Source organism: Lepus europaeus, unplaced genomic scaffold (assembly GCF_033115175.1).
Source record: "Lepus europaeus isolate LE1 unplaced genomic scaffold, mLepTim1.pri SCAFFOLD_443, whole genome shotgun sequence".
Classification (NCBI taxonomy): Eukaryota; Metazoa; Chordata; class Mammalia; order Lagomorpha; family Leporidae; genus Lepus; species Lepus europaeus.
In genome coordinates this window covers 1-13,134 of record NW_026909320.1, presented here as the reverse complement: position 1 = coordinate 13,134, position 13,134 = coordinate 1, and the positions used below count along the sequence as shown (strand labels likewise).

The following is a 13,134-nucleotide window of genomic DNA, read 5'->3' as shown; positions in this document are numbered from 1 at the left end:
GAGCCATGGCGCTGGCCAGAAATAACTAAATAGTTTTTTCAAAGTCTATGTGAAGAACAGCTCTATAAAGTCTGAGCAATAAAATATTGTTCAGTAGTCTAAGCAAACTGAATCCCATGATACTCGATGTGAGAAAATCAGAGTGACTAGTGGAAAAGGAGGTGAAGGACAGGAATCCCTTATTTCAGTGAAGAAATATAACAATGAGCAGCAAAAAACTACTGCAACCTCACTTGCAGTGGTATAACAAGTCAAAGGGATAGTGCTTAACAGTTACTAAGCTGACAAGTTGAACCACAGTAGGTGTCCCGACCCGCGGGACAGCAACTGGGGTCGAGTACCTAGAAGGAGAAATGAGAGGGGCAGGAGACACAAGGATGGCAGCAAGACAAGTGCTGATCAAGCTGCAACTTTATTTTTTGAACTGCTCACTATATATCATTGAGGCATGGGAAAGAGGAAGGGCTTGTCTTCGCTACTGCAGTGCTGACGCAATCAAGAAAAACCCGCGGGGCCCTATTACGGGAAGGGGCCCTGTTACGGGAAGCTACAAGATTAGGGAAGGGGGGTAGGGCGGTTACAGGCGCATGGCTTATAGTACATTTTATCTGACACGCCAGGTTTTTCTATTACCAAGAGGTAAGGCCACCTACTGCATGGTCCCTGACATATCCCCCTTCTTTATCAATTTAAGAAGGATAGCTGTGGTTTAGGCCAAGTTTGACGAACGAGCAGTGCCTGTCTTAGGAATCGACCCGAAACCCTAACACCTCTTACCCGTCGCTGGATATCCTTGCCAGTCCCCAAGGACTCCTGTCTTAGGCGGGTGTGGGTACGGGAAGGTGCCCGTCATTGGCTTACTGCTCATTTTATTGATAGGCCTGGGGCCCTTCCTGGGCTCCCGACTGGACAGCAATGAACGGGGGAAGGTTAGCTGTTGAAAGGACCGTGACCTTATTGGCTATACTTTATTGGCCGGAGAGGGGATGATAAGTTTCCATGGGATCTTGCATGGCTAGACTCTGGTAATGTATTTGAATTGGCCTGGCTGCCAAATTGTCTACTTGTTGTTTGATGAAGGCCACGAGTCTATTGAAGAGACAAGGACCTACAGATAGTATAATAAGTATTCCAGCAAAGGGGCCTAGAAGTGGCAACAAATAGGGAAGCAGTCCATTCCATCCAGTCCAGAAGGGGTTTTCAGCCAGGGCACGTCGACGACGTTCCAGGTCTTCTTGAAGTGTTTTGATTTTATCACGAACAATGCCGGACTTGTTGGCGTAGAAGCAGCATGTTTCCTGTAAAGCCAAACAAATACCTCCCTGTTCGGCAGTAAGCAAGTCTAAGCCTCTACGGTTTTGGAGAACGACTTCCGCTAGGGAGTCAATTTGATCCTGAAGGTCCTGAATGGTGGTGGATAGGGTTTGTACATCATTAATAAGCTGTTGGGACAATTGTCTATATTTGTGGACCGCAATTCCTAGTCCTGTTGAACCTGTAACCATCGCTGAGGAGATTCCCAATGTAGCTATTAAAGGAATAAATTGAACAGCTCGTTTCGGTCGCCCCGCAATATAATCAAAGGAGGGGATGGGAACAGGGGTATCTCCCGAAATGATTTCAATATTGGGGAAAAGCGTAGCATGTGCGCAATTACCGCTCCAATTTGCTGGTAGGACAGTATAGGCTAAATTATCCTTGCATACAAATACGGTGGAATTGGGGGCGTAAAGAGGGAAATCTATTGTTTCATTATCTGTACAAAAGGGAGCGAGGCCTACATCAATATTAAAGGAATTATTAAGGGGAGGTTTATAAAGGCAAGTGATGTTTTCAGCTGGGTAAGGAAGAACAGGAAAGGGATGTGTAGGCTGAGCGTTAGAGGAATCATTAAACATAGAGGTACTATTAAGCGGTAAAAATACGGCAAGAGGAAGGGGGGGTCCCTGGCGCAGACAGAGCCAACAGCTGTTTGCAAGGGAGGGGTTAGAGATATTAAGTAATTTATGGGACTCGGTGAGGATATCGGCGGTGTTGGCATCTAAGCCTTCCATTCCTCGAGATCGGATGTTAGCCAGAGGGTGGTATTGGAGAGAAGGATAAAGGCTTTCGAATGCGGTTTCGAGCATCTTTTGTGTTTTTAACCTGGTAAGTGTGTCCTGAGGGCCACCACCATCAGACACTCCCACAGGGGCTGCAGGGTACCAGCAGGCCACTTGTCCCTTAGGGGGGCAGGGAGGAGAGCTGAGGCGTGAAGACGATAAGTCTCCTCCAAATATTCCCCCATGATCTCCTGTTATAGTGGCAAACAATAAATGTTTACTCCCCTCATTACAGGTTTGATACTGAGTATAACAGGAGGAGTGCACAGAGTAGTGGATAGTACTATTGCATTCTGATGGGCATTGATCCTCAGGGCGGGAAGAGTCTAGTTTAGGTTTGAGAGTACACTGCCATTTGGAATCTGTGGCAGCCCGATATGCAGTTTTATCTCCACAGTCATGTGTAAAATGAGGCTTACGATTGAGGACTCGGGATCCATAGGAGGTTGATGTTTGTGGGAGTAATACTGTTATGCCCCCCGAGCAGGTACAAGGGTTATGCTGTTGAAGGAGTTTTTGAATGGCCTGAGGGTTGTCAAACCCTGCAAAGACTGGTGGAGCCCAATGGATGGTGTAGATTGCCATTATCAGGAGAGCAAGGAAGAGGGACATTTTGTTAGGGCCCTTTAGAGGGGTTAATCAGTGAGCCCTCAGGAAATGTGGTAGGGGAAGAGCGAATAGAGAGAAGATAAGATACACAAATAGCAACAATGGCAACAATACCGACAATAACAAGGAGTCCTGTAATGAGTCCCAGTAGAGTCCAGCCGGGTCTTTTTATTCCTGTAAACACAAGGGGAAAATATCCTCAGGGCCAGATGTAGGCTCTGGTGTAGGGTTAATATTAGAAGAGTTTGACGAATTAACTTGTTTAACTAATCTTTCAGGCAGCCATCTGGGTGCCGATTGCTTTTGATCCAGGATGCAGGCTGAGCCGCGGCCCCAGATAAGTACTGGATCTGGGCCATGCCAGCTGTTGGTGAGGGGGTCTCGCCACATCACCATAGGTGGAGCCGTATTAGGGGAAGGGTGCCAGTGACGGTCAGCAGCGGAATGACCATTATTATCCAAAGTTAAAAAAGTTGTCACAAAAAGCGCATGATTTAAGCGATCGCGGGGAGAGGTAAAAGAGAAGGAAGTGGCTTTAAGCCGAGTGAGCCAAGTTTTTAATGTTTGGTGGGCTCTCTCAACTATTCCTTGTCCCTGTGGGTTATAGGGAATGCCTGTAGCATGGCTAACATGGAGCGCTTCACAGAATTGTTTAAACTTAGTGCTGACATAAGCAGGACCATTGTCTGTTTTAATTTTAGCAGGTTTTCCCAGGACAGAAAGGGCAGTGACAAAGTGTGAGATGACATCCCTAGCAGCTTCTCCTGAATGGGGGGAAGCAAAGATAAAACCACTATACGTGTCTATAGACACATGGAGATACTTTAATTTGCCAAATTCTGGGAAATGCGTGACATCCATTTGCCACAACTGATTAGGGAGAAGACCACGCGGATTGACTCCTAAATGCGGTACAGGGAGGCTTGTGATGCATGTGGGACATTGTTTTACTATTTCACGAGCCTGATCTCGTGAAATCTTACAAAGTAAACGGAGGGATTGAGCATTTAGGTGATGTAACTTATGTAATTTTTGAGCTTCTTGTACTGATCCCATAATTATGGGGAAGGCAAGCCTCGTAGCTGCATCTGTACAAGCGCTGTAGCGGCATTTAGTTTTTCTTGAGTAAGCGGCCACTGGTCCACCCAAACAGGAGTTTGAGTATTCCATGTGATTTTATCTGCATGGGGTACAGGAAGGCCAGTGGCCGTTGCTAAAAATCCGAATATCCGAGCCCGTGTTTATCTGTTTTAGAGGGAGTTGTAATGGGTTGAGTTATGCCCTGTCTTGTTTTTCCAAGTCCCGTGCCAGGCACATAATCCATGCGCAGCATTTGTTGTGTGACCACGTTACTAGGGCTGCACAGGATAACTTCCATTTGGGAGAGAATGTCACGTCCCCACAGATTAACAGGAAGGCCTGGTAATACAAAAGGAGTTACAGTGCCCTGATTGCCTTCACTATCCTTCCAGTGTAATACCTTTGAGCTGACTTGGGGGTTATTAGATTGGCCTATACCTTGTAAGTCAGTAAAAGATGCGGTCAGCGGCCAGTGGGTGGGCCAATGATCTTGAGATATGACCGTGGCATCCGCCCCCGTATCTAGAATGCCCTTAAAATCCTTTCCTTCAATAGTAAGGGTTAGTGTAGGTCTATTTTTTGTGATTGGCTGGACCCAATAGGCATCCGAGGAGCCCAAAGGGGTAATGCCTCGGGGCCTGGAGGAAATTGAGGATGTATTTTTAGTAATTAAAGGCATAAGAATTAGTTGTGCTAGGCGGGTGCCCTGTGGAACGGCAGCCACTCCGTTAATAGCGGCTGCTAGAATCTTTATTTGTCCGGTAAAATCACCGTCAATAATGCCAGGAAAAACTTGAATGCCCTTAAGGGTGGCTGATGCTCTACCAAGAATAAGAGCACAGGTACCCGAAGGCAGAGGGCCCCACACCCCTGTAGGGATAATTTGTGGGCCCTGGGTGGAATCTAATATTGTATCGGAGGCGGCACAGAGGTCCAGTCCTGCGCTACCTGGGGTTGCTCGTTGGAGGGAAGTAATTGTTGAGGCATTTGAGGAACTTGTTGTTGGGCTTGGGCCTGAGGAGGGACAAACCGTATCGCCCCAGGGTTTGTCCTTGGATAATTTGGGGCCAGGGGCTGGCCCCTCTGGGAGTTTCCCGGCAGCCTAGGAGGGAGGGGCTGGCCTGAAGAATTAGTCTTTGACCTACATTCATTTGCCCAGTGATAACCCCTATGGCATCGAGGGCACAGGGTGGAAGGAAGTGGCCTACCTGGAGGGGATGGGGTTATATTTTGTGCCATAGGCCTGGTTGATGAGGCAGTGGGACAATCACGGGCAAAATGTCCAGGCTGTTTACAAGCATAGCAAGTGGAGGTTTTTGCGGAGGGGTTGTGAGCCGATTTAAATGCAGCTCCGATAGCCAGACCCATAGCGTGGGCTGATCCCACGCCAGCGCAGAGCCTCACGAATTCTGAAAGGTCATTTTTATGTTTATGAGGCCGAAGAACGTCCTTACAAACTGGATTGGCGTTTTTCAAAGGCAAGGTGTGTAACGAACGCGCTTCCACTCTCTCCCGGGCCGACGAGTCTCTCAGCTGCCATATTAAGGCGCGAAACGAAATCACTATAAGGCTCGTCGGGCCCTTGTTGAACTTTAGCTAAAGAGGCGGTGACCGCTCCTCTCTGAGGGAGTTTTCTCCATGCCCCCATGCCGGCAGTGCTAATTTGTGTTAGTAACCCAGTAGGGAATTGGGCTTGTAAATTATTGGAGTTATACGGGGGATCTCCCAAAAGTTTTTTGAGGGTCCAATGTTTTGATGAGACTTTAGTAAGGTTTTGTTGAGCTAACTCTTTACAAATTTGAACATAATCAGCCCTCCACAGGACGTAATCACCCCCGCTGAGAGTGGCTCGGGCAAGAAAATCCCAATCATTAGGCGTGAACCAGCGGGTTTTTTGGTTTTCTAATAAGGCCTGAGTGTACGGGGCGGTGGGGCCGTATTGGGTGCAAGCTGTTTTAAGTTTTTCAATAAATTTGAGACTAAGCCTTTTGTAAGATGACGGTTGTCCATCTCCCGGTCCCTGATGGGGGGCCTGATCCTCTCCCTCTGACCCCGGATCCTCACTGTCTTCCTCATGTTGGTGGGGTGAATTATCCTCATCCTCATCTTCCCCATCAGTGGTAGGGTCGGACTGGCCTTGGGCTTGTCTCCTGGTTACAGGGAAAGCCAGAAGGGGTTGGGTTTTGGGCTTGGTGTTATTTTGCTTAGATCGTGGAAGGGGTCGTTCCAAGGCGAGATGGCGGAGCTCATCATCGAGGGTTCTTAGTTCTTTAAGGAGCTGGATGTGCTCCCGCCTGGCTTGAAGTGACTGCCGCAGAGCCGACAAGTCAGGTATAGGTGGGTTAAGATCGTGGAAGGAGGGGGCGCAAACGGTAAGGGGTAGGTGAGGATTATATGGCGGGGGTTTAGGGGGATCTGGGGCACTATGGGCAGTCTCCTCTCTCTCTTCAAAGGCTGACCGGTCTCGAATAACAGGATATAATTGGCCCGTCTTGTTGGAGAGGGAAGGGGTGGGCTCCTCGATCACATCTGGGGGGTCATCTGGGGTGCCATTATCAGAAACAGGGGGCATATCTAGAATGACAGAAGGGCATCTAGAGGGGGGTTGGGAGCATCGCCGTAGCGTCTCCTCGCCTTCCCTCACCAGGGCGTCGACAGCTTTATCTGTATGCCGGGTTTTTATAATATCATTAATTAGATTCCAATATGAAAAGATGGTAATAGGCACCTTGGCAGGGCCAAAAGTCTCATGGAAATCTTTTAGACAACTTCCAACTCTATTCCACTTAACCTCGTCGATTGTGCCTTCCTTGGGAAACCAGGGACACAGTCTTTCTATATGATCAAAAAACACTTTTAAATCTTTCTTTTTAACCCGAACTCCTCGTGTCTTGAGAGTATCTTTGAGGCTTTTAATGAACATTTCCCGTGACGATAATGCCTGCCCCATGGCTGTCACTTACCTTGCGCCGTCTTCGCTCCTCAGCGTCGACCGATGCTGATGATCTCGGGTGGGCAGTTCCGAGCTGGTCGCACAATCACTTGGATCCAAGTTTTCCTCCTGGAAGGCGGCGTTTCTCCAATCTTACAGGCACTTCGAGCCCCAAGGGCCACACTCGAGCCCCACGTTGGGCGCCAGATGTCCCGACCCGCGGGACAGCAACTGGGGTCGAGTACCTAGAAGGAGAAATGAGAGGGGCAGGAGACACAAGGATGGCAGCAAGACAAGTGCTGATCAAGCTGCAACTTTATTTTTTGAACTGCTCACTATATATCATTGAGGCATGGGAAAGAGGAAGGGCTTGTCTTCGCTACTGCAGTGCTGACGCAATCAAGAAAAACCCGCGGGGCCCTATTACGGGAAGGGGCCCTGTTACGGGAAGCTACAAGATTAGGGAAGGGGGGTAGGGCGGTTACAGGCGCATGGCTTATAGTACATTTTATCTGACACGCCAGGTTTTTCTATTACCAAGAGGTAAGGCCACCTACTGCATGGTCCCTGACAAGTAGGTGATAGTAGCATAGGTTTAGGAAAATCACAAATCACATTCACTACTAGTGAGACGATATGCAAAACGTATCTCCAAGAGGAATTAGCAGCACATCAAATTCTACTAATTCCAGATGAATCAATATATTAAATGTAAATGATCAGACATATAGAAATAATTCTGTGTCTCTGAAGTATTATCATATTAATATGTGTCAAACAGTAAAAACTGATTAGACACATTAAGGTAAATCATTATAAATGCACTGCAAGTCCTAGAAATCAGATCTAAAATAAGGAAGAATATGAAATTTAGTCATGATATAAAGCTAAGAGTAGTTTACAAGCCTATGTATAAAGTAATTGAAGTACATTCACATTATGTATTTTCTTCATTTATATGTGATTTAAATAGATATCTGATATCAAAGATATACTCAAAAGGACAATTTAATCCAGTCTCTGGTTGATGGGATTAGTGAATATTTGTATATTATATCCTAAAATGTTTCAAAATTATTTTATAATTTTTATATTTACATTATAATTTATAATTTAATATATAATTTATAATTCATGTACTTTAGCAGGAAAATAACCCTGTTATCTGTAAACAGTGAAACAGTTTGAATAAGATTTTCAGATGCTAACAATGTCCACTATACAAACACACACACACACACACACATATATGTGGACTTAGTTGTCACATGGCTATGCATTGGCTAGCAGCTCTTCTAAATACATAGATTATCCTTGCTGCATCTTTATCCTGGAAACTATTGCTCCTCTGTCTACATAACACTCCTTCTAAAACTGTGTTATTATGCTATCTTTAGTTTTCAACCCTGGAAGCCAACTCAAATGTGAAAGATTCAGTTGTCTGCCCATGCAGTACTGAGAGGCATATGGAGTGCATTGCACCTAAGACCAAGAGTTGACACCGGCTGCATGGTGGTGTCTGGAGTATAAACCAAGGTGTTATCTTAGACAAATATAATCCTTAATGGTTTGAGATATGGTAAATTTGAAACCAATTCTTCTCCCATGTCGAGCGTAGAGATTGGGCAAGAAGTTTCCCCCACTCCCCCAGTGGCAGGGTTGAATCTTTAGTGTGGGTCAGAACAGTAGAAGGTGTTCTTGTATTAAGATCTGAGAAGGGAAAGTTCAGACAGTCACAGGACACCTTCTGTTGTCTACAAGGAATGAGCAGCTGCAGTGTGGATGCACAACCTCACAGGGCTGCTGACTCCTGATATTTTCCATAAAATTTCAGACAGAACTTAGAATGTGCCCTTTTGTTCCAAGTTGATTTTGGGCAAAATACTTAAAATTTAACAGATATAATGCAAAAATAAGCACATTCAAACATCTAAAACACAACCAAAGAAATTTCTTTTCATTGTTACTGACTATATTGCATGAATAACAGTTTTTATCAACAATAAAAAAGATATTTGGGGTTAAAGTCCCGACCTGAAGTGCTGGCATCCCATATGGGTGCAGGTTCAAGTCCCAGTTGCTCCTCTTCTGATCTAGCTCTCTTCTATGTCCTGGGAACCATCAGAAGATGGCTCAAGTCCTTGAGTCCCTGCACCCATGGGAGACCAGGAAGAAGCTTCTGGCTCCAGGCTTCGGATTGGCTCAGCTCTGGCCATTGCAGCCATTTGGGCAGTGAACCAGCAGATGGAAGACCTCTCTCTCTGTCTCTACCTCTCTCTATAACAGTCTTTCAAATAACTAAAAATAAATCTTTTTAAAAAAATAAATATTCTCACTCTCTACCCTCTCTCTTTCTCTCTCCCCCTCATCTGTCTTTTTATCTTTCTACCTGCCTTTCTTTCTGACCACCCTACTTCTCCCTAATTCTTCTCTGTCTCTCTGGCATATTGGTATTGGTATTTGGCATGATGACTACTAAACTCTCCTGGAATTTCACTGAAATGTAAAATTAAAATAAATATTAAATCCAATGGAAGGAAGTTTGAACTCATCTGGCTCAATTCTCTTTATTTAAAAGAAGGGTTCAGAGATTATTGACAACTTATGAATGACCTATAAAGTCCCAAATTAAATTAATAGTAACTTTTAAAACAAAGTGACAAAATTTAAATCGCATAGAAACAACAAACCTGATATATTTCAAAGCAATATTGATATTTCCTATTATTTCACTGCTATCAGCTTTAAATTTTCATTAAGAATCTGAAAAAAGTTCTCTTGAATTCTTACATACATATCATTGTTTAGCTGGAAAGGGAGAAATATTTTTTAAAATGATATTCATTAATATAGTATAGTGATTCACAAAAGCCTACATGTATAACTAACATAAATGGTAGCACAATTCTATGTTTTCCTAAGCAAGTGTACAAGGTTCTATGTTGATGAAAAAGTCATTCTAAGAATTTCTTTGGCAAATAGACCCAATATACATTTTTTTTTCCGTACTGAATTTTATTTTATATTAAAAAAGTCAACAATAATAAAGACCTCACACACACACACACACACACACTATAAACACCTGGATGAGTTTTTGTTTTTGTCCATGCTGATACCGGAACAACTATTAAAGTGCAAGTTTTGCGTTTTGTTTGTCCTTTGTGCGATTCCTCACACCCTCATGTAAACAAATCACTTGCCTAGGACTGGCAGTTCCAGAGCGCAAAGGCCTCGGGGCTGTGCCAGGGCCAAGGACAAGCTAATGCTGGCCGGTCCTGACCCCCGGGCAGGGCAGGACGTTCCTAGAACCCAACAGCGGCCTGCCGCCCCTACCTCCCCTCTCCCACCCTCCTCTCCCTGTCATTGGGGTCCCTCAGAGAGGTTGGAGGAGCCCCAGGCTGAGCCAATAATCTTTCCTTCCGAACAAATGACCGTCCCTTCTCGACTGGTCAGCGCCTTCCCCGGGGCGCACAGCCGGGCCGCCGCCGCCGTCCTTCTCGCGGATGTACAGGAGGTCACTGTGCACGCTCAGCCTGCGCGCCAAGGGCGCCACGATGCCGAAGGCGTCGCCTGGGTGGTCACCGTCCCTGCCCGCGCACTGCAGCCACTTGGCACGCAGCGCTTTCTTGCTGTACAGCGCGTCACAGTACTGCACCAACACCTTGCGGTCCAAGTCCAGGCTCATCTCGCTCCTCAGCTTGGCCATGGCGAAGAGAGCGCGGAACATCTCGTCCGGGCTGCTGTTCCTCTTGGCCGAGATCTCGACGTAGGCGCAGCGCCGGGGGTCGTCGCCCACCAGCTGCTCGATCTCGCGCGGCTCCAACTCGCAGTAGAAGTCCCGGTCGCCCTTGTTGCCGCACACTACCAGCGGCACGTCCGTCTCCTTGGTCTTGTTCTTGAAGCACTACTTGGTGTCCAGGATCTGCTGCTTGAGCCTCTGCACCTCCTCGAAGAAGTCGTGGTTGTCCAGGCTGAACACCAGGATGAGCACGTCTCCCGTGAGGATGGAGAGGCGCCTCCTGGCCAGGAACGGGTGGCTGCCTGACGTGTCGAGGATGTCCAGCTGGTACAGCTCGCCGCGAATGGAGTAGAACTTGCGGTGGAAGTCCTCGATGGTGGGCGTGTAGTCATTCTCAAAGCGGCTGGTGAGGAAGCACGACACAATGGCCGTCTTGCCCACCTTGGACGAGCCCAGGACCACCATGCTGGAACAGTTCTTGGCCGGGATTCCTGCTCAGCTCCGAGTAGCCCGGACACATCTTGTTGAGCACCGTGGCCAGTTTCATGGTGGCAAGAGGAGCACGGGGGCGGGCAGCGGCCGGAGAGCTCGGCGGGGACACGCACGCAGAGAGGCTCCCACTTGGCTCGGTTCTGCTCAAATCCTTAGGGGCAGGATCCCGGGAACAGAGCACTCTGGCTCCCTGCACCCGCCGTCTGGGTTTATATGCAGCCCGCGCCCGCCATCCCCGCCCACCAGGAACCACGCCCCCTTTTGCCCAAATTAAATTAATAGTAACTTTTTAAACAAAGTGACAAAAGTTAAATGTCAGAGAAACAACAAACCTGATAAATTTCACAGAAATAGTGATATTTCCTATTATTTCACTGCTATCAGATTTGAATTTTCATTAAGAATCTGAAAAAAGTTCTCTTGAATTCTTACATACATATCATTGTTTAGCCAGAAAGGGAGAAAATATTTTTAAAAATGATATTCATTAATATGAGTATAATAATTCACAAAAACCTACATGTGTAACTAACACAAATGGTAGCACAATTCTATGTTTTCCTAAGCAAGTGTACAAAGTTCTATTTTGATGAAAAAGTTATTCTAAGAATTTTTTTGGCAAAATAGACCCAATATACATCTTTATCCTCAGATGTACAGATGGAAAAAAGTTAATTTCACCAATTTCATTGTTTTACTCATCATGACTTTGCTTTTAAAAAAAGATTATTTTTATTTATTTGAAAGGCATAGTGAGAGAGAGAGAGAGAGAGAGAGAGAGAGATTGAGAGCTTCGATGTTTTGGTTCACTCTCAAATAACTGCAAGGGCTAGGGCTGGGCCAGGCCAAAACCAGAAGCCAGAAGTGTCTTCCAGGTATCCCACATGGGAAAAGGGCCTAAGCACTCGGACCACCTTCCACGGCTTTCTCAGGAGCATTATTAGGGAGTTGGATTGGAAGTGGAGTATCCAGGACTCGACCAGCACCCTTATGCGATGCCAGCATCACAGAACAAAGGCTTTACCCCCTAACCCATGGCAAAAGCCCCATTCATCATGACTTTCATCCCAAATCCTACCAGAGTGGCTCCCAGCCAGCCCACACCTGACAAGCAAAACAGCACAAATCCTCAGGTGCCTCCTTTTCTGAGGATGGTAATAAGATCACAGCCCCATGACAACTGCCATGTTGCTTAATATTGCCACCATAGCCCAGCTCAGGTACAGGGGATAATTTATACAAGCACAGAAGAGTGTCTTGTGCTATATGTAAGTGTAAGGAATGTTATCTGGGAATAACAAAAGTGCAAGTAATGAAGCTTTTAATTCCCATTGCTACAACTGCCCTCAACTGAGCGTGTTTTACTCCATTACTATTATTGCTTACACATTATTTTAAAAGTTTCTCATTGGGAGTGGTCATTGGGTCCAGCCCTCAGGATGCAGGTTAAGATGCCCCCATTCCATAGTGGACTCCTAGCTCTACTTCCAACTCCAGCTTCCTGTCAATGTGCACCCTAGAAGGCAACAGGTGATGGCTCAAGTACCTGAGTCCCTGCCACCCACATGGGAGACTTAGATGCAGTAACCAGCTCGTGGCTTCAGCCCGGCCCTGCCCCAGTTGTTGCTGGTCTTTAAGGAGCGAATCAACTAGTAGATGAAGATCATTCTCTCTTCTTTTGTTACCTCTCTATTCTCTCTATCTCATTCCTTCATCTCCCCTTCACCTTTGCTTTCAAATAATAGGTAAATTTAATACTTTCCAAAATGCTAATTTTAACATTTATGTCTCCTAGTTGGAGAAAAGTTAAATAAAACATAGTTTGTGTTTAATATCAGATTTAATTACACAATTAATTTAGTTGTTAATGATTTCACCTCAGCTAATATATGTTCCAATCTTGAAAGAACTAATCTGGGTACTAAGAAAAATGGAATTTCCTCATCCATATCAGCAAGTCTTTGTGAGTAATCAGTATTTTACTGCTCTGTTAGCCTTTTAAAGATTATTCTTTCATTTTATATAGGCAAGGTTATCTAAAAGTACTTTCCATGAAGTCTGCTTATGTGTTTGTGTGTGTTACTAAAGCACTGCTAGAACTTACATCTAAGGAAAGGGAGTAGTAAATACTTTCCACTGGCTACCAATTATTATATTAACTCAAACTCCTTTGTCAA

At 45.6% G+C, this 13,134-nt stretch overlaps 1 protein-coding gene and 1 pseudogene across 1 annotated transcript; both read right to left on the bottom strand.

The window, feature by feature from the left end:
- Positions 1-953: 953 nt before the first annotated feature.
- LOC133755410 (syncytin-1-like) lies at positions 954-7,022 on the bottom strand. The gene is made up of 2 exons (XM_062185520.1): positions 6,755-7,022; positions 954-2,885 (listed from the first exon to the last, which is right to left on the bottom strand). Exon 2 carries the CDS (start codon positions 2,712-2,714, stop codon positions 969-971), a length of 1,746 nt encoding a protein of 581 aa, XP_062041504.1. The 5' UTR covers positions 2,715-2,885; positions 6,755-7,022; the 3' UTR covers positions 954-968.
- Positions 7,023-10,099: 3,077 nt separating this feature from the next.
- LOC133755409 (dexamethasone-induced Ras-related protein 1-like) lies at positions 10,100-11,012 on the bottom strand (annotated as a pseudogene).
- Positions 11,013-13,134: the final 2,122 nt, after the last annotated feature.